Raw genomic sequence first — 20,117 nt, forward strand, 5'->3', positions numbered from 1 at the left:
CCCCTGCAGAAGGAAATGACAACCCACTCCAGTACTCTTGCCTGGAAAATCCCATGGATGGAGGAGCCTGGTAGGCTGCAGTCCATGGGGTCGCTGGGAGTCGGACATGACTGAGAGACTTCACTTTCACTTTTCACTTTCATGCATTGGAGTCGGAAATGGCAACCTGCTCCGGTGTTCTTGTCTGGAGAATCCCAGGGACAGTGGAGCCTGATGGGCTGCCATCTATGGGGTCGCAGAGAGTCAGACATGACTGAAGCGACTTAGCAGAAGCAGCATGATGGCCCTGAGCTCAGGGGGACACAGAAGGAGCATCTGGCCTGGTGCTAAAGAGGGGACAGCACACAGAGCAGGGGGCGAGATCTGTCCTTGAGGGCTCTGCTCTCCAGGTCACAGGATGTGTGTCTGGGCCTGGACAAGGGGCGGGGGGTGCTCGGGGTCCATTCCCGAAGGTGGGTAGTGGGAGGCAAAGCTGGGCCCCCCGAAAGATCTCCCTGACAAGGCCTGGTTGCCTCTGCTCTGGGCTCCAAGCTGTGACTTCCCACTCCTGAGACCTACAGAACCCACCTCTGGCAACCCTCTGGCCGCCCTCAGGCATAGAGACCCGGCCCAGCACCCAGGAGGGTCAGTGTGATGCACGGGATCCTTTGCATGAAAGTGTTAGGTAGGTAGAATAGGGAAAAGGAGTCCAAAATGGTGGTGGCTAAAAGACAAGGAGAAGTTCATTAATGCACTGAAGGGGATGACAGAGGATGAGATGGCTGGATGGCATCACTGACTCGATGGACGTGAGTCTGAGTGAACTGCAGGAGTTGGTGATGGACAGGGAGGCCTGGCGTGCTGTGATTCATGGGGTCACGAAGAGTCGGACAGACTGAGCGACTGAACTGAACTGAAAAGACAAGGAAGGTCAAAGGAAGGTCCAAGGACCAGAGTTAAGACTCCAGGCAGAACAAACAGCACTCCTGGCTAAGCCCAATTTGCATAGGGCAGGCCCAGGTGGAGGAAAAACATAAAAGGAGGAGCCAAAGCGCTTTCTCACGGACTCTCTCCTGCGTGCATGTGTGCGCACGTGCGCTCTTTCTCTCACTTTCTCTCTCCTGCTATCTTCTAAATAAAATAGAGGTGTAACACTGATTTGCCTAGGAGCTATAACACGATTTGTCCAAGACCTGAGAGCTGTGATGTGCTGAGGGCTTTAATGTCTTTCGCTCCAAATCTTTGTTGTGACGAGACAAAGAACCGAGGGACATACACTCGCGTGACATCTAAGGTTCCGTGACTCGGGTTTAACCTGGTTGAAACAACCTTCGCGCGGAAGAGGCCAAGCACAGCAGGAGCCCAACTCAGGGAAGCTCCCGCGATAGAAGCAGAAGGCGAAGAAACCCAGCGCAGGGGAAGGCCCATCGTGCTGGAAACTGGGACAGCGAAAAACGAACTCAGCAGAAAGCTCACATGGCCCAGTCTCAGGTTCCAGAAGACCTCCGGTTAAGGTAAGAGGTTCTCGCTGCTATGCCTGGAGGGACCTTTACAATCTCTCATTTCTTGTTTCCTCAACCTCCCGATAACAGGCGGGCGGCAGGGGGCACAATTGAGGGACTCTGGAGAGGCTACTCCTCAGCATGTCCCAAAGGCTCTATCTGCTGAGCCCCAGTAGCTGTTACACAAGCCGGTGGGGGTTCTTCTGTCCTTTCTCTTCTCTGTGCCAAGGATCAGACCAATGAAACTGTGAGCACCGGTCTGATATTTAGCAAAATTTCCGGCGGGCTATGAAGCGGATTCCTTGGCACGTTTTCCCCACAGCTTTTTCCTCCTGTCCTTCAGCTCTCTCCTAGGACTCAAGCCCGGCCAAAACTAATGAAACTCAGGCTCTGATGTCTCATTGCAAAAATTCATTGAAAGACAAAGTGATAAGAGCTGGATTTGTTAGGATCCAGAGAGAAACCACTCTTCAGGGTGTGAACCATTGCCGAGGGCAAGGGGCTGGGGCCAAGGTATTAGGCCTGGCTAGGTTTTGTGAAGGGATGGAATTCCTATGCTAATAAGTGAGAGGATCATCCCAGCCATTGGGGAACCTGTGACCTTGTGCCTTGGAGCTGTCCTGCCACCTCTGGGTGTGTCTTGGCTTGTAGATTGGGGATTAAGGTTTACTTGAATGGCATCACTGACTGGATGGATGTGAGTCTCAGTGAACTCTGGGAGTTGGTGATGGACAGGGAGGCCTGGCATGCTATGATTCATGGGGTCGCAAAGAGTCGGACACGACTGAGCGACTGATCTGATCTGAATTTGACTTGTCATCTTGGACCCAATTGATTTTAATTGGTTTACATTATACCCTTGTGCTATGTCATTCTTTCAAAGGTTGTGCTCTGCCCGCTTCCCTCCTGTTTCATCCTCTTTTCCTGAGCCCCATCCAGACCCACAAGGTTGCCTCTACAATCTTCTGGAGAGACAACCAGAACATAGCTGGCCTTGGGAGGGAAATACTCTATAATATCCAACCCCCTAATCCTACCCAGCACTGGTCACACTGGAGATCTTGGGGGCGCCCAAACTCCAGACTGGGGGGTTCCAGGAGGTCATCACACCTTGACCTGCCTAGGGATCGGTCTTTGAGAGTTTGTCACGCCTCAACCTGCTCGGGGATCCTCTAGTCCCAGGGGTCCCAGGAGGTCGTCATGCCTCGACCTGCCCAGGGACCCAATTCTCAGGAGGCCGTCACGCCTCGACCTGCCCCGGGATTCGATCTCTAGGAGGCTGTCACGCCTCAGCCTGCCTGGGGATCTTCACCCTGACCCGGGGACGCCTGGCTCTCAGGTTGCAACAGTTCTGGGTAGGATAAGCTTCAGAAAGACTCACCCCTAAGGAAGTCCACCCGTAAAAATCGAAAGAGGTACTGTCTTTCAGATGGGAAATAACCCATCCACTTCCCGGCAGACGCCCTTGAGATGCATCCTTGATAACTGGAAGCTGTTCGACCCTCTAGCTCTAAGGAGAAGTCGTTTGAAACTCTTTTGTGCCACTGCGTGGCCACAGTATCCACTGGGGGACGAGGAACACTGGCCTGAGGATGGAACTTTAAATTATAATACCATCCTGCAATTAGAATTATTCTGCAAAAGACAAGGGAAATGGACAGAGATCCCCTATGTCCAAATTTTCTTCCGACTAAGAGATATGAAGGAACTCTGTCTTAAGTATGGGATTGTAGTATGCCCTAAAAGTGAGCCCACTAGGAAAATGGTGTTAGGCACAGGCAACCAAGAAAAGGAACCCCCTCGTGAAGGCTCACCTCCCACAGATCCCGAGTTGCCTGGTGCTCCTTCCTCGTTCCCAAACGTGCCCCTATATCCAGGAGCACCTCCTCCACAAAAGCCAGCTCGAGTATGTCCCTTAGTTGAAACTGGAGGAGAATTCGGACCAACCCGGGTCCATAAGCTCTTCTCCCTCTTAGAACTAAGGCAGACCAAACAAGACCTGGGAAGCTATACAGATGACCCAGGGAAATATATAGATACATTCCAACAGATTACCTTGGCCTTTGACTTGACGTGGAAAGACATCATGGTCATATTTAGTCAAACTTTATCTGATCCTGAACATACCAGGGTCTTAAAGGAAGCCCGGAGGTATGCAACAGGGCTCCACATGTCCAGTGATAGATACCCAGTAGGGGAAACTGCAGTCCCCTCCTATGATCCTAATTGGAGTTATAATGACCCTGAGCACATCTGGGAAAGAGATCATTTTCTAATCTGTGTGAAGGCAGGACTGAAAGCAGCCCAACAAAAAGTAATTAGCTATGCCCGGGTCTCAGCAATAACTCAGGAGCCCAATGAGAACCCCATTGCCTTTCTGGAGGGGCTAAAAGAGGCACTCCAAAAGTTTACCAACCTGGACTTAGACTATTACGAGGGACAGGTGATTTTAAAGGACAAATTCCTGTCCCAGTGTGCATCAGATATCAGAATTAAGTCACAGCAGCTACAACAGCAGGACCCTGCTGCCTCTTTAGATGAGATGGTCCAGACAGCCACCAATATCTTTGATAACGGAGAACAGGAGAAGGAGGCCAAGGCCCAGGAGAAGGAGAGAAAGAGACAAGGCATGCCCAGATGCTGGCCGCCCTCCAGAGAAGCCCTATGGCAAACCCCGAGTCCTTGAAGGACAAGGCACGAGATAAATGCCTGATCTGTAAACAGGCGGGGCTTTGGGCCAAAGAGTGTCCAAACCGTGACAAGTCTCCTAGAACAGCTTGCCATAAATGCCATCAACTGGGACACTGGGCGGCACTCTGCCCTCGGGACCCAAGAGCCTCAAGGTCAAGCGCCAAGCCTACCCTCACGATGGTTCAAGAGGGCTGAAGTGGCCCACTCCAGCCAGCCCGCCTGTCACGGATAACCATCACGAGGCTGGAGCCAAGGGTGCAACTGGATGTGGCAGGCAGGTCCGAGAATTTCTTGGTTGACACAGGGGCTACCTACTCTGTCTTGATCTCCTACTCCGGAGCCTTCTCCTCCCAAATCTGTACCATTTTGGGTGCTACAGGAAAAGCAACTACTAAAAGATTCACCCTAGGCCTTCTTTGTTGCTGGGATGGATAAATATTTTCCCACCAGTTTCTGGTGGTCCCTGAGTGTTCTACCCGCTTATTGGGAAGAGATATACTCACTAAACTGGGGACCGCCCTTGTGATGGGAAGTTTTTCAGCCCCCAGAGCTCTACAGCTCCTGGTTACTACTGAAGAACCCATTACACCTTCAATAGAGAGGGATCAAAAACTATGGGAAGACAAAATTAACCCCCAGGTGTGGGACCAGGGGATTCCTGGACGAGCCCACCAAGCTGAACCGGTCATCATTGTCCTCTGAGATCCCACTCGCTTTCCTAACCGGAAACAATACCCTCTCCAAAGAGAGGGTCGGGAGGGACTACAGCCTTTAATAAATAAATTCCTTGCTTGTGGGCTATTGGTCCCCACCAGTTCGCCATGTAACACCCCAGTCCTCTCAGTAAAGAATAAAAGACAGAACCTGGTGAATGGTTCAAGATCTCCGGATCATAAATGAAGCTGTAGTCCCCCTCCATCCCACAGTACCCAATCCCTATGTAATCTTGGGAGAAATCCCACCCAGTGCCAAGTGGTTTAGTCTTGGATCTCAAAGATGCATTTTTTTGCATACCACTGGCTAAAGAATCCCAATAGCTTTTTGCCTTTGAGTGTGAAGCCCCAGGAGAAAAACACCAACCAGATGACTTGAACAGTATTACGTCAGGGGTTCAGAGATAGCCCCCACCTCTTTGGACAGGCCCTTAGCCGGGATCTCCTAGATCTGGACCTGGGATCTAATGGGAAAATATTACAATACGTAGATGACCTACTAATCTGCTCTCCAGGTGAGAAAAGTGCCCAATAACATGCAATTCAGGTCCTAAACTTCTTGGCAGGAGGGAATATAAAGTCTCCTGCGCTAAAGCACAGATGGTCGAGACAAAGGTCATTTACCTAGGAGTTCAGATTACACACGGGTCCGGGAGGCTGTCCTTGATCGGGTACAAGGAATCCTCCAGTTGCCCTCCCCCACGAGTCAAAAACAATTGCGAGCTTTCCTGGGGCTAACTGGTTATTGTAGAATCTGGATACCCAATTATGGTCTAATTGCCCAGCCTTTATATGAAAGCTTAAAGGGACGAGATGATTCAATCCCACTGATGTGGGAACTCCTCAAAAGGAGGCAGAGGCTACACTAAAACGGGCCTTAACTCAGGCACCTGCCTTGAGGTTGCCAGACCCGGAAAAAGCATTCCAACTGTATGTCCATGAAAGAGAGGGAATAGCCTTGGGAGTGTGAACTCAAAGGTTGGGATCTGAGCCCCAGCCTGTAGCTTATTTATCCAAGAGGTTTGATCCAACTACCCGAGGTTGGCCCCCCTGCCTTCGAAATCCTGCAGCTATTGCAATCATGATAGAAGATGCTTTAAAACTCTCCTTTGGGGGCAAACTAATTATTTTTACCAGCCACCAAGTAAAACAACTCCTAAATGGGGGATGCCATTTATGGATGTCTGATCAAAGAATCCTCAGATATCAAGTAATGCTGATGGAAAACCCAGGCCTCACTATATCCCCTTGTGAGGTTCTTAACCCAGCCACCCTCCTCCCTACCCCCGAGGGCTCTCTCCCCTTTCACTCTTGTCTAGAAACCTTGGACCACTGGACAAAACCCCGAGAGGGATTGTCAGAAGATCCCCTGACCAATCCTGAGGAAATCTGGTACACTGATGGAAGCAGCTTTGTCTTGGATGGAAAAAGAAGAGCTGGGTATGCAGTAGTCTCCAATTTTGAGACCATAGAGGCTAAGCCTCTGCCACCAGGTACTTCCGCCCAATTAGCTGAGCTCATAGCTCTGACTCGAGCTTTAGAGCTGGGAACAGGAAAAAGAATAGCCATTTACACTGACTCCAAGTATGCCTTTCTGGTGCTACATGCACATGCGGCTATTTGGAAAGAAAGGGGCCACTTGACCACCTGAGGGCCCCCAATCAAATATGGTGATCAGATTCTTTGACTCTTGGAGGCAGTCCATCTGCCCACTGAGGTTTCAGTCTCCCACTGTAAAGGACACCAAAAAAGGAGCACCGAAGTGGCACGAGGGAACCAAGCAGCTGATCAGGCAACTAGGAGAGCAGCATTACAGAACCATGAGCTAATAGGGATTGCCACCTTAGTTCCACAGACTAATTTGCCAGAAACTCCTTCATTTGCACGAAAGGCCCCGCCCCCTCTCGGGGTATGAAGAGGGGAAGGAGCGGTGTGGGGACGCTCTGCCCAGCTGTGGGGCCACAGAAGGCAGGACGCCCTGACGGTGTCCACCATGGCCTGGTCCCTTCTGTGCCTCACGCTTGTCGCTCTCTGCACAGATGACTGGATGTAGGGACAGGGGAAGGGCCCTGGGAAGACTCACAGGCCCTGCTCCCTGCTCTCCTGTCAGGACCCCAGAGTCACCATGTCTGTCTCTCCCCCTTCCAGGACCCTGGGCCCAGGCTGTGCTGACTCAGCCACTCTCCGTGTCTGGGACTTTGGGTCAGAGGGTCACCCTCTCCTGCACTGGAAGCAGCAGCAACACTGGGGTCTTTATGTGAGCTGGTACCAACAGCTCCCAGGAAAGGCCCCCGGAGTCCTGACCTATGAAAATAGCAAACGACCCTCAGGACTCCCAGATTGATTCTCTGGCTCCAAGTCTGGCAGCTCGGCCACTCTGACTACCTCAGTTCAGTCTGAGGATGACACTGATTATTACTGTTTCTCATGGGCTGATGGATTGAAAGTTTGTACATTGCTTCAGGCCAGAGTGGAAGGAGACAAAAACCTGCTTCCCCCACAGCCATGGGGCTCCCAGGGCAAGGTGTCTGCCCCTCCCTTCCTGGAGTCCCTGAGACCATGGAACCCTGCTGTCTGGGTGTCCCCTGACTGCAGCTCAGCTGCCCCCTCAGCCCGACACCCGTCCTTAGGGCAGCGGCACACAAGGGGGTGGTCACCCGCCCCTCAAGAAGGTCTGCTCACAGCAGTTGCCCCTGGCTCTCAGGTCGGAGTCAGCAGCACAGAGCAGGGGGGTCAGTGCCGCCCTTGCTGGGTCACTGGGCAGTGAATGCACATCCCTGAACTTCCGCCACAGAAGCATCTCCTGCTAAAGGAAAAGGAAATGGAACCCAGAGTTTCTACGAGCAATTTCCACACAGTCCAGGATCCAGTAAAAATTGTCACTCCTATCAGGAACCAGGAAACTAAGAATTGAAGGGAAGTGAGACGGCGTAGACAGCAATGCTGAGATGCCTCAGATGAGGAAATCAGGTGGCAGATATTTTTAGGAACAAATCCTCAAATCTGTTTGATGAGCAAATACAAACACTTTTGGGTCCAAAGGAGAAGGAGATAAATGGAAGGGGGAAAAATGAATCATGAGAACAAGATAGTCAGAATCACTTGAAAATACAATGGGTGAAAATAAAAAAAAAGAATTCTCTGTACAGTATCAAAGACATGTAATATTTATTATTTGATTCATTTATTTGTTCACTGACAAAGTATTTGGTGACAGAAAAAACAGGCAGCCCCTCCTTCCTCAAAGGCTTCCCAGTTTTCACGAGTGGTAAAGACCCACTTGCCAATGCAAGAGACATAAGAGATGTGGGTTCTATCCCTGGGGTGGGAAGATCCTCTGCAGCAAGAAACGGCAACCCACTCCAGTTTACTTGCCTGGAGAATCCTATGGACAGACGGGCCTGGTGGGCTACAGTCCATGGGGTTGCAAACGTAGCAAGACAGGATTCAGATCCAAGCAACTGAGCCTCAGCTTGCTCATCATGCCACCACCGTGAACGTTTCCAAGTGCGTCACCAGGGGGCGCTGTGAGCCTGCTCAGAGCTGGCAACCCTTCAACAAACCCACCTGAGGAGGCAATGGCACACCACTTCAGTGCTCTGGTCTGGAAAATCCCATGGACAGAGGAGCCTGGTAGGCTGCAGTCCATGGGGTCTCGAAGAGTCGGACACCACTGAGCGACTTCACTTTCCCTTTTCACTTTCATGCGTTGGAGAAGGAAATGACAACCCGCTCCAGTGTTCTTGCCTGGAGAATCCCAGGGACGGGGAGCCTGGTGGGCTGCTGTCTATGGGGTCGCACAGAGTCGGACACGACTGAAGTGACTTAGCAGCAGCAACAACACACCGACGTGGTCCCCTGACCTGGTCCTGCCCCCGGGGTCAGCAGCCTGAGTTGGATGTGACAGCAGGTGCTTCCTCTCAGGGGACACTCAGAGCCGCGGCCCCCAGGCCTCCTCCTGGGACTGAAGCTGCACACAGGGCTGAGCACCCAGAATTGGAGGGTGAAGGGGTCAGGTGGTCATCAGTCCCCACCCTCTTCCCAGAAACAAAGGAGAGGAGGAGCCCCCAGAGCCCACCCCGTGCACCCCTCCAGCTCTCTCAGCCTGCTCCAGCTCCTCCTCATCTCTTTGCTCAGAGCCTGCCCTCCTGCTCCCCTCATTCATGACTTTCCTCCCAATCCTGGGCCTCTCTCTTTCTACAGACCTACACTGTTGATCTCCATGGTCATGACCCAGCTCACTCTGTCAGAAGATCATGGACGTGTTTCCAGATCTTCCTGAACTGGACAGCCACTCCCTCGGCCCCTCCTTGAACCTCTCTAACCTTTCCTTCCCGAGAAGCCTCAGGTCTCTGGCTCTCAGGTGTGACCCCTACTCGTCCGCTCCCTGCTCCTCCCCAGGTGCCCCTCAATTCCCAGGGGATCTTGAATCCTTTGCGGAGATGATTTATTCCCTGAGACCTCACACTCCATCCTGTGTGCCCATCGAATGAGGAATCAGGAGGGGAGATAAACCCTGGTCCTGAGACCTGGAGATGATTCCTGACTGAGGAGTGTCTGTGCTCAGCTGCTGTGGGACTGATTTTATGCACAGTGAGCCCGGGAGAAGCTGCTGGGGCCCTGGGCTGGGAAAGCAGACCTTGTCCTGGGGCTCTGCCCCCAGGGCCGTGACTGCTGCTCTGTCTGGACCATGCCTAAGTCAGGTTTGATCCCCATGATCACGTCTGAGATTCCTGAGAACAACTGATCTGCCTTGTCATGTCCTGTCCCTCATCTCAGATCTGAGACCGACCCAAGGCTCTGATAACTCAGCCTGCCCTGTTTCACAGAGAGAACGTCCTGCTATGACATAAAATCCCCCAGTGGAGATGCCATACATGTCAGAAAGTCTTTAAAATTATCTTATTTAAAGAACAGAGGCTACAAGGAAAATTATGTTTTAGAAATAGTACCATGGGAATGCAGAATTAAAACAGAGACAGAATTGGACACAGCTTAGTGACTTAGCAACAACATTTTCTTCAGTTAAATTTAGGCATCTATTTTAAGTGATGACCTTAGATTTTTAATTGAAAATCTCAAAATCACACATCCCCTGTGTAACACTCACATGCACTACAGGGTAAGCTACAGTTGGCTGCTGTTTTCTATCCAAATACATCCTGAAGGTATAATTTGAAGACCACTTTGGGGAAAGTCGACTCTAGAGCTCTAACACCAGGTCAGGATGTGTGCTTGGGCCAGGACACCAGGGGGCGCTCTGAGGCCTTTCCTGAGGATTGTGGGGTGGGGGTGGCGGTAGAGCAGAGACCAGCCCCCTGGTAATTTCTGATGCCTTAAGATCTGGATTTCCAGCTTTTACATCCCACACCCAACAACCCCCAGGAAACCCCGTCCCTGATCATACACTGGGCTCCCTCAGGCACAGGAAGCTGAGCCAGGTCCCAGAGGTGATCAGAGCATTGTGGGGGTTGGGGGCGTCATTTGCATGAAAGGCCCCTCCCCCTCTCAGGGTATGAAGAGGGGAAGCAGCGTTGTGGGGACGCTCTGCTCAGCTGTGGGGCCACAGACGGCAGGACGCCCTGACATGTCCACCATGGCCTGGTGCCCTCTGCTCCTCACCCTGGTGGCTCTCTGCACAGGTGACTGGATGGAGGGACAGTGGAAGGGCCCTGGGAAGACACACTGGCCCTGCTTCCTGCTCTTGTCTGGACCCCTGAGTCACCTTCTCTGTCTCTCTCCCTTCCAGGATCCTGGGCCCAGGCTGTGCTGACTCAGCCGTCCTCCGTGTCCGGGTCCCTGGGCCAGAGGGTCTCCATCACCTGCTCTGGAAGCAGCAGCAACGTTGGCTATGCTAATTATGTTAGCTGGCACCAACAGATCGAAGGATCGGCTCCCAGAACCCTCATCTATGGTGCGACCAGTCGAGCCTCGGGGGTCCCCGACCGATTCTCCGGCTCCAGGTCTGGGAACACAGCGACTCTGACCATCAGCTCGCTCCAGCCTGAGGACGAGGGGGATTATTACTGTTCATCTTATGGCAGTAGTAGCAGTATTGGCACAGTGCTCCAGGCCAGGGGGGAAGTGAGACAAAAACCTGCTCTCCCCCAAGTCATGGGCCTCCCGGGGCTGAAGCATCTTCTGCCAAACCAGACACTTCTGTTGTCTGTTTGATTTAAAACTGGGTTCTGAGCCCCACAACAGGAATTTAGTCCGGGAAATCCTTTCAGATCTTCTTCATCTGCCCCTTTCCCAAGGCTTTTCTTTCACAAACACATATTATATGATTATCTGAAGTTGAGCAGAAGGCCCTGAATGCCAGAGGCAGGCCCTGGCAGACAGAGTCGTGACAGTCAGGTCAGAACCAGAGAGACAGCGTCCAGCAGTGTCTGATTCAGGACACTTAAGCTCCTCGGCCGTCCCTGGGCTGAGCTGAGGCCCAGGCTGCTGCGCCTGCCTTTCCTGTGACCGCCTCTCAGGCTCCCCCAGGGCTCCAGGCCTGCGGGGAATAGACCCCACACTCACCTGCCTGGGAACAGCAGCACTGTTGGCACCAAGGGGGCGACTTGGCTGCCGTCTCAGTCGTGCTGAGTCCCAAGCTCTGAGCACAGGAGTCACAATCCGCCCGCAGGTCTCAGCGAGGCTGGCGGGCTCCGGGTGGGGTGGGGCCGCCTGACCATCTCTGGGCCCAGCCCGACGACGAGGCTGATTCTTCCTGCTCAGCTGGGACTCAGCCCTGCTGCTCACAGGAGGCCTCACCCAGGAGGAAGTGACCCCAACCCTGAGCTCCCGGCCTCACCGGCACGTGGGGTCACGGAGCACAGGTCACACGCCTGTGTCCTGCTCCCTGTCACTGCCCTTTCACACTCACATGCGGGGTCTGCACATTGGCTGCCTGGGCTGTGGGGCCACAGTTAACAGTGATGTATTTTGGGAGATGTGGGATTCAGTTCAGTTCAGTTGAGTTCAGTCACTCAGTTGTGTCCGACTCTTTGCGACCCCATGAATCGCAGCACGCCAGGCCTCCCTGTCCATCACCAACTCCCAGAGTTCACTCAGACTCACGTCCGTCGAGTTCGTGATGCCATCCAGCCATCTCATCCTCTGTCGACCCCTTCTCCTCCTGCCGGGGCCCAGCCCCAGCTCATCCAGGGTATTCGAAGGAGAGACGGCATCGGCGACCTATTTATTTAAATATTCATCAAAGATATAAAGAGTAATAGACTGAGGATAGCTCAGTGAAGAAATTCAGTGGAGAAAAGAGGCTGAAATAATTCAGCCAGAAGGTGAGAGAAAGAACGACATGGGGAGACCAAGTTTCGGTGAACAAGGCCCACACTTTATTTTCCAAAGTAGTTTTGTACCTTAAGTGATGCATAGAGGATAATGGTGGAAGGGGTAGAGCCATGCAGTAAGCCAGGCTTTCTTCCTGAAAACTTATCATATGCAAAAGTCTAGGTGATTTGCATCATCTTCTGGCCCGGAGGCCTGTTAACATTTTAAGACCCTTTCTTCAGAAAACTTATTTTTCTCTAAAGGTGATTAGGCAGGCGCCACCCTCCAAAAGCATTAAAGTTGTATTCCTATAGGGCAAAGGTGTGGTGGGCTACAACAAAAAAGAATTAACTCAAGGGTCCAAGGTTACAAACACTAAAGCTACTACTTACACCAATTATATTAATCAATACACTGCCAGGGACACAGCAGGTAAGGGATATGGAGACTTAGCAGCAAACATTGGCCCAACAAGTGAAAAACCCTTCACCAATACAATTTATAATCAATCTTTTAACTGCTCAAAGGACTCTGTATTTAGACAGTTTAGAACATCTCATGCCTCTCACAGTTGGGAGGCTCTGAGCAATCACATGTGGCTGGAAAAAGCTATTCAGGCAGGCTAGAGGACTTCCAAAGGAGTTTGTAGGTTGAAACACTATCACACCCAGGAACTTTATTAACTGGAGCTATAAGTTCACTCTTTTTTCAGAGAGAGGTAGTGGGGGACAGCCCCCCCCACCCCCGTCAAGTCAGAGGTGTAGGTGAGAGCACAAAGCAGAAAGTAGGCAGACTCTGGTTTTGGGGGTAGATGCTCGAGAATTTCCAGGGGGACTCCTGAGGCTCGATCCCGCCTTTGCGTATGCCGAACCTCCTTCCTCATGACGTTTGCCATGGGTGGAGTTCCTCACGCTGGCTCCCAGCAGTGATAGAATTCTAGTTGAGCTATTCCAGATCCTGAAAGATGATGCTGTGGAAAGTGCTGCACTCAATATGCAATATGCACTCAATATGCAATATGCTGGCTCCCGGCATCCTCCTGCCCCCAATCCCTCCCAGCATCACAGTCTTTTCCAATGAGTCAACCCTTTGCACGAGGTGGCCAAAGTACTGGAGTTTCAGCTTCAGTATCATTCCATCCAAAGAAATCCCAGGGCTGATCTCCCTCAGAATGGACTGCTTGGATCTCCTTGCAGTCCAAGGGACTCTCAAGAGTCTTCTCCAACACCACAGTTCAAAAGCATCAATTTTTCGGCACTCAGCTTTCTTCACAGTCCAACTCTCACATCCATACATGACCACAGGATAAACCATAGCCTTGACTAGACGGACCTTTGTTAGCAAAGTGATGTCTCTGCTTTTGAATATGCTATCTAGGTTGGTCATAACTTTCCTTCCAAGGAGTAAGCGTCTTTTAATTTCATGGCTGCAGTCACCATCTGCAGTGATTTTGGAGCCCCCAAAAATAAAGTCTGCCACGGTTTCCACTGTTTCCCCATCTATTTCCCATGAAGTGATGGGACCGGATGCCATGATCTTTGTTTTCTGAATGTTGAGCTTTAAGCCAACTTTTTCACTCTCCACTTTCACTTTCATCAAGAGGCTTTTGAGTTCCTCTTCACTTTCTGCCATAAGGGTGGTGTCATCTGCGTATCTCAGGTTACTGATATTTCTCCCAGCTATCTTGATTCCAGCTTGTGCTTCTTCCAGTCCAGCATTTCTCATGATGTACTCTGCATATAAGTTAAATAAGCAGGGTGACAATATACAGCCTTGACGTATTCCTTTTCCTATTTGGAACCAGTCTGTTGTTCCATGTCCAGTTCTAACTGTTGCTTCCTGACCTGCATACACATTTCTCAAGAGGCAGGTCAGGTGGTCTGGTATTCCCATCTCTTTCAGAATTTTCCACAGTTTATTGTGATCCACACGGTCCAAGGCTTTGGCATAGTCAATGAAGCAGAAATAGATGTTTTTCTGGAACTCTCCTGCTTTTTCCATGATCCAGCAGATATTGGCAATTTGATCTCTGGTTCCTCTGCCTTTTCTAAAACCAGCTGGAACACCAGGAGTTCAAGGTTCACGTATTGCTGAAGCCTGGCTTGGAGAATTTTGAGCATTACTTTACTAGCATGTGAGATGAATGCAATTGTGCGGTAGTTTGAGTATTCTTTGGCGCTGCCTTTCTTTGGGATTGGAATGAAAACTGACCTTTTCCAGTCCTGTGGCCACTGCTGAGTTTTCCAAATGTGCTGGCCTATTGAGTGCAGCACTTTCACAGCCTCATCTTTTAGGATTTGAAATAGCTCCACTGGAATTCCATCACCTCCACTAGCCTTGTTCGTAGTGATGCTTTCTAAGGCCCACTTGACTTCACATTCCAGGATGTCTGGCTCTAGGTCAGTGATCACACCATCATGATTATCTTGGTTGTGAAGATCTTTTTTGTACAGTTCTTCTGTGTATTCTTGCCACCTCTTCTTAATATCTTCTGCTTCTGTTAGGTCCATACCATTTCTGTCCTTTATCGAGCCCATCTTTGCATGAAATGTCCCCTTGGTATCTCTAATTTTCTTGAAGAGATCCCTAGTCTTTCCCATTCTGTTGTTTTTCTCTATTTCTTTGCATTGATCACTGAGGAAGGCTTTCTTATCTCTTCTTGCTATTCTTTGGAACTCTGCATTCAGATGTTTATATCTTTCCTTTCCTCCTTTGCTTTTTGTTTCTCTTCTTTTCACAGCTATTTGTAAGGCCTCCCCAGACAGCCATTTTGCTTTTTTGCATTTCTTTTCCATGGGGATGGTCTTGATCCCTATCTCCTGTACAATGTCATGAGCCTCACTCCATAGTTCATCAGGCACTCTATCTGTCAGATCTAGTCCCTTAAATCTATTTCTCACTTCCACTGTATAATCATAAGGGATTTGATTAAGGTCATACCTTAATGGTCTAGTGATGTGGGATTATTCCTTCTAATTCTCCCTTTTCCCTTAAGGCTTAAATTTGCCTTATCCTCAATTTTCATACACACAGAATGACATGTTTTCCACTGTGTCAGAGGAACCTTGCTTAATAGGCTCCAAATCAAGCAGTGCGGATCTTTGGCTGGTGGAATCAGGCTTCAGACACAGCTACTGAGCAAGGAACACAATTACCGCACGTTGTGGGAAGCGGACACTGTGGAAGCAGCTCAGAAATGGACATAAAGTCATATTTCATTTTACACTGTGAGAATAAGAATGTTGTGGCCACACTTCACAACTTACTGCAGAGGTTTTCACCCCAAACCTCCTCAGCTGCTCTTCTCAGTCCTTCCGCTCCTCGTGAGGTCATTTAGGGGAAGGGAGTTTAGAATACCTCCATGACAATCACACCATCTTGTCAGACACCTGCTCACTTTCAGATCCGCTCAGGAGTCATGAGTCTTTCTGTCATTTTCATTTGGTATTTTGGAGAATCTTAATTTCATAGTTGTATTAATGGCTACCCACTCCAGTATTCTTGTGTGGAGAATCTCATGGACAGAGGAGCCTTGCGGGCTACAGTCAATGGGGTCGCAAGAGTCAGACACGACTGAATGACTTTCACTATTGGTAACCTAAGTTGTAAGTATATTGAGTCCACCCCCGTGTATTGATGGTTTCTCTCACCACAAACAGCTGTTCCCCTGGTGCTGCTGTGGGTGTCAGCATTGGATCAGCAGCCCTGAACCTTGTACTCTTGTGACCTGCAATCAGGGCCTGTGTGTGGGCAGACCCATGTCCCTTCACAGACCACAGCTGACTCTGTGGCTCCCTGCACCCTGAGCAGTGACATCAGTGTCAGCTGCTCTGCTGTTACTGGAACCAGCAGCAGCCAGGGAGCCCTCTTCGGTCCTCTGGTCCTACCTCTCAGACTCCAGTAAGAACCAGGCTCCGGGGTCCCTGTGGGTTTTCTGGATCCAAAGATGCCTCGGCCAACGTGGGGCTCCTGCTCGTCTCTGGGCTGCAGCCTGAGGACGAGGCTGACTCTCACCATGCAGGCTGGTGCAACAGGGCTTCTCATAGCGATACAGGTAGATGGGAAACTGGGATGAGAGGCTCAGCCTATCAGGGGCTTGTTCTTAGAGAACCGTCAAATGTTAAAGAATACCCCAGAATCAATTTATTCCTGAGGTATGTTCTGGTTCATAGTATATCTACTCCCAGCTTTACAGTCAATTTTGCTGAGGTCTCAGAAAATGTAAACAATTTATGATACCACTGAACTGCACCCTGGTCATCTGTGTGATCAAGGGAGCCGTGGAGCTGAGCTGCCTCACTTGAGATCAGGAGCAGGAGGCTTTCCAAGATGCACCTTCGGCAGAGTCTGTGGACCATCCCAGCAGGCAGATCGTCCCCCAGGGTGTGAACCCTGCTTCCGAAGGGGTAGAGCAGAGAGCGTGAGGAGTGAGGGGCACCGGTGATACATCACAGGAGGCAGGGAAGCCCGGGAGTGGTTCTCCTGACCCACAGGTGCTGGCTCTGTCCTGCCCTCCCCTCCTCTTGTCTCCACCCCATTGGAGCATTTCCTACTTCAGGGCTGGGTTGGTCTGTGGACAGTCAGGAACAGGGGCTCCTCAAGATATGCCCGTGTCCTTCTGCTTGTGACGCCCCGGATGAGTCCAGATCCGAGGGCTCCATGTCCTGTAGAAGGAACAGAGCTGGGAAGCGGGGATCACCATGGCAATGATGACTAGAGATCCCAGGCAAAGTCCCTGTCTTTGTGACCCAGGACAGAGATGAGGGACACTGAGGGGTTCTGCCTTGTTCTCTGGCTCCTGGTGGGTCCACACCCCTCCTGGATCACTCTGGACCCCAGCCTGATGAGGAGGTTGGACATCAGTGTCACACAGCTCATCACTAACCACAGCCACAGGGAATCCCCATGTGATGGGGATGTCTGATGAAAGCTTGCCCTCTGCTCCCGTGTCGACCCATCACTGCCCTGACCCTGACTGTGACGTCCCCAGTGCTGGTTCACGTCTCTGCTGTCACTTGTGCTATTAAATCCAGGCCGTCTCACCTCCTCATCCAGGTCCATCATTATGAGGCCCAGAAAATTGTCTCTTTCTCTGCCTGGTCTCCAAATACAAGCAGAATGACCATGTGCCCAGATACACAGGGTCCCTCAAGGGTACTGAGCAGGATGTCGAGGAAGCAGAAGCCCAGCATCTGTGCCCTGGAGCCCCAGGGGGCCTCTCCCACCCCCTGCATGTCCCTCTCCTGCTCCAGGCTTTGTGCTCTGCCCTGAACCCAAACACTTAGGGAAGCTGGGTCCTCCCTTTTCCCGGGAATTGCTGCTTGAAGAGCCCTCCTCTCCAGGTACTGGGAGGCCCTCCCCATTAGGATGCGGCTCTCAGACTCCTCACTTGCCCATACCCTCGTCTTTTGCCTATGGTCTCTCCCCCTTTTCCCTCCCTGGTTCCTTGCTTCAGATGATATTGGGTAAATGTCACTATTTTAAACCTTATAAACCCACCTCCATTAAATCAATGGATTCTAACAATCAAAGGTTAGAACCTTAGACTTCACCATGTCCAGTGAGGATCAGGTAATGGTTAAGGGTATCTCAACCAGAGATGAAACAGGAGCCCAGACAAGGATGAGATTCCCACTTATAGTCATAATCTTTTATATCAAACATTTACTATAGAAAGATTATAAAAGTAGACTCAAAACATCTTTAAATATCTGAGTCAAAAAGATGTACTGTGAGGACCATGATCAAGGGTATATGAGACCCCCTGGAATTTACCAAGAAGAGATTTGTTGTTCCTGAGAGCCTCCTCTTTGCAAAGAGAGAAATAAGAACAGAGCCATGCAGTCCGGGCTGCGAAGGTCCCGGGAAGCCCTGCAGAGCCAACCTTGGCTACTTATCAAGCTGGGAAGGAAACTCAGACAGAATCATGACCAGGCACCACCCACGGGCATGCTGGGAGTTTGAACCCTGGAAACTCAGGTTCAGGTGGTTGTGTTCTGGCAGGGAACCCACGAGCTAGGCGGAGCAAACTCAGACATCAGGGAATCCTGAAATTCATTAGTGTATCAACATACTATTCAGGGGTCTGAGGTCATTAGGTACCTGGAAAAGTCAAAGACAGGTCCAAACTAGGCGAAGGGGATTCATACTACTGCCCTGGGCGGTGACATCAGGAAGACCCAGCTGCAAGTGTGAGAAAGCCCTTCCAGGAGGCCGCGGTGTGAAGTGCAGGAGGAGGTCTGAGTCCAGCAGGGGGCGCTGTGGGCCTGGTCCTGAGAGCCCAGGGTCCAGGCCAGGCAGGCTGGCACCTCCTCTGTTGGCTCTTGCCCACGTCGGCAGCTCGGTCCTCACTGGAGGGTGACGTCCTTCACCTGGGCCCCCAGGGTACACGGCAGCTCTCAGCTCAGAGCAACAGGCTTGCCTCTCAGTTCCTTGCTGCTCTGTCGTGGGGTCAGTGCCCAGGCCTGCCACTCAAACAAGGACAAAGGTACGGTTATACAACATAAATGAACTTCCTTCAGGAACCTCAACCTCCGGGGATACCTGGACTGGGGATGAGAGACCCCTGCAGAGGCTGCCCCATTGCCCACGGAACGCCCGGGTGTTCCCCGTGGAAGAGGGATGCAGGCAAGGACCCTCTGTCACCATCTGTGTCATTTAAAAATGTTCCCTGGTGTGTTATTTGGCAATTTAAACATTTTGAATTGAACAATGGAACCTGATATTGTGTCAATTTTTGTGGCTCCCTTACTTGTAACTTCCCGTTATATTAATATGTATATGAACACTTGTAACATAAAATATATGGAATTACAAGCTCCACCAAACTGTCATCAATATGTTCCTTTAATAAGAAAAGAATTAAGTAGGAATATAAATTTTTCACCTCTACGAGCTGAGGTTCTCAAACACGTCTGACAAAAATCATGTGAATTTTATTAAACAGCTACTTTAGCAGCAAATCTAACATGAATACAAATAAGAATAGTATCTACATTTTTATGTCAAAGAAACGAGGTGAACAAGACTTTCCCGTCTCTTTCACACATGTTAACTTGAGGTGTCTGAGCTCCTCCTCGTTGCCCCCACACCCCTCCTCCGTCCCGGGTCCATCGGCTCCACCCAGAACCACAGGGAAGGGAGTTTCACAAGGTCCACGATGCTCACCACACCTACCTCTTCACACACGGGGTTTTTCTATTTCTGATGATGAGACATGTATTCCAACTTTATTGGAACTGAACTTGCCAGCTATCAGCATTGCATGACAAGATGGTGACGTTTTTACCCCTAAAATCTACAGTTCTACTGAAGGTAGTCCACACTGTCATATCTTTTTACAGCACAGGAGGCTGTCACCCCAAGCCTAGCCGTGGGGCTCTGCATGTCACCACCCCTGCCCTGGTCCCCCCACCGCCGGCACTAGAGACACTTTACAAGACTGTGTTCCAGGGCGACCGCTCACCCTTCACAGCAGACACAGGCTCCGGGATTTCCTGCTCGGCTCAGGGCTGGAGAGGAGGACGGACAGCACCACACAGACGGGACTCAGGGTTCCCTGAGAAGACAGAGCGTATTCTAAAGACGGGCTCAGGTGTGGGAAAGGCTGGATTATTGCGGCAAGGGAGACAGACTTGCAAACTCCTCCTTCAGCCTCAGACACTCCGGGAAGGAGATAGAGGACCGAGGTCACCAGGTCACGGGGGGCACATTTGCTGAAAGACGTCGCCCCATCTCTCAGGGGCTCCTCCCCATGCTGTCCCCACTCTACGTGAGTTCCAGCATCTGCCTCCTTCAAGTCCCCCCACCCCAGGGATCTCAGGTGACCTGGGCAGGGAGAGGAGGAAGTGATTTGCATGAGGTGCCTCCTCCTCCTGACGGGATGGAGGCATGAAAAGGCCCAGGACCCCACGTCCAACCCAGGAGGCTCAGGAGGCCGCGTCCTGGGAGGGTCCCC

At 51.0% G+C, this 20,117-nt stretch overlaps 1 gene segment (V, D, J or C); it reads left to right on the forward strand.

The window, feature by feature from the left end:
- The first annotated feature begins 813 nt into the window (after window positions 1–813).
- On the forward strand, window positions 814–11,092 carry LOC129629602 (immunoglobulin lambda variable 2-18-like). The segment is given in 3 exon segments: window positions 814–1,493; window positions 6,205–6,325; window positions 10,635–11,092. Coding segments are annotated over 2 exon segments (465 nt in total).
- Window positions 11,093–20,117: the final 9,025 nt, after the last annotated feature.

Source organism: Bubalus kerabau, chromosome 16, assembly GCF_029407905.1.
Source record: "Bubalus kerabau isolate K-KA32 ecotype Philippines breed swamp buffalo chromosome 16, PCC_UOA_SB_1v2, whole genome shotgun sequence".
Taxonomy (NCBI): Eukaryota; Metazoa; Chordata; class Mammalia; order Artiodactyla; family Bovidae; genus Bubalus; species Bubalus kerabau.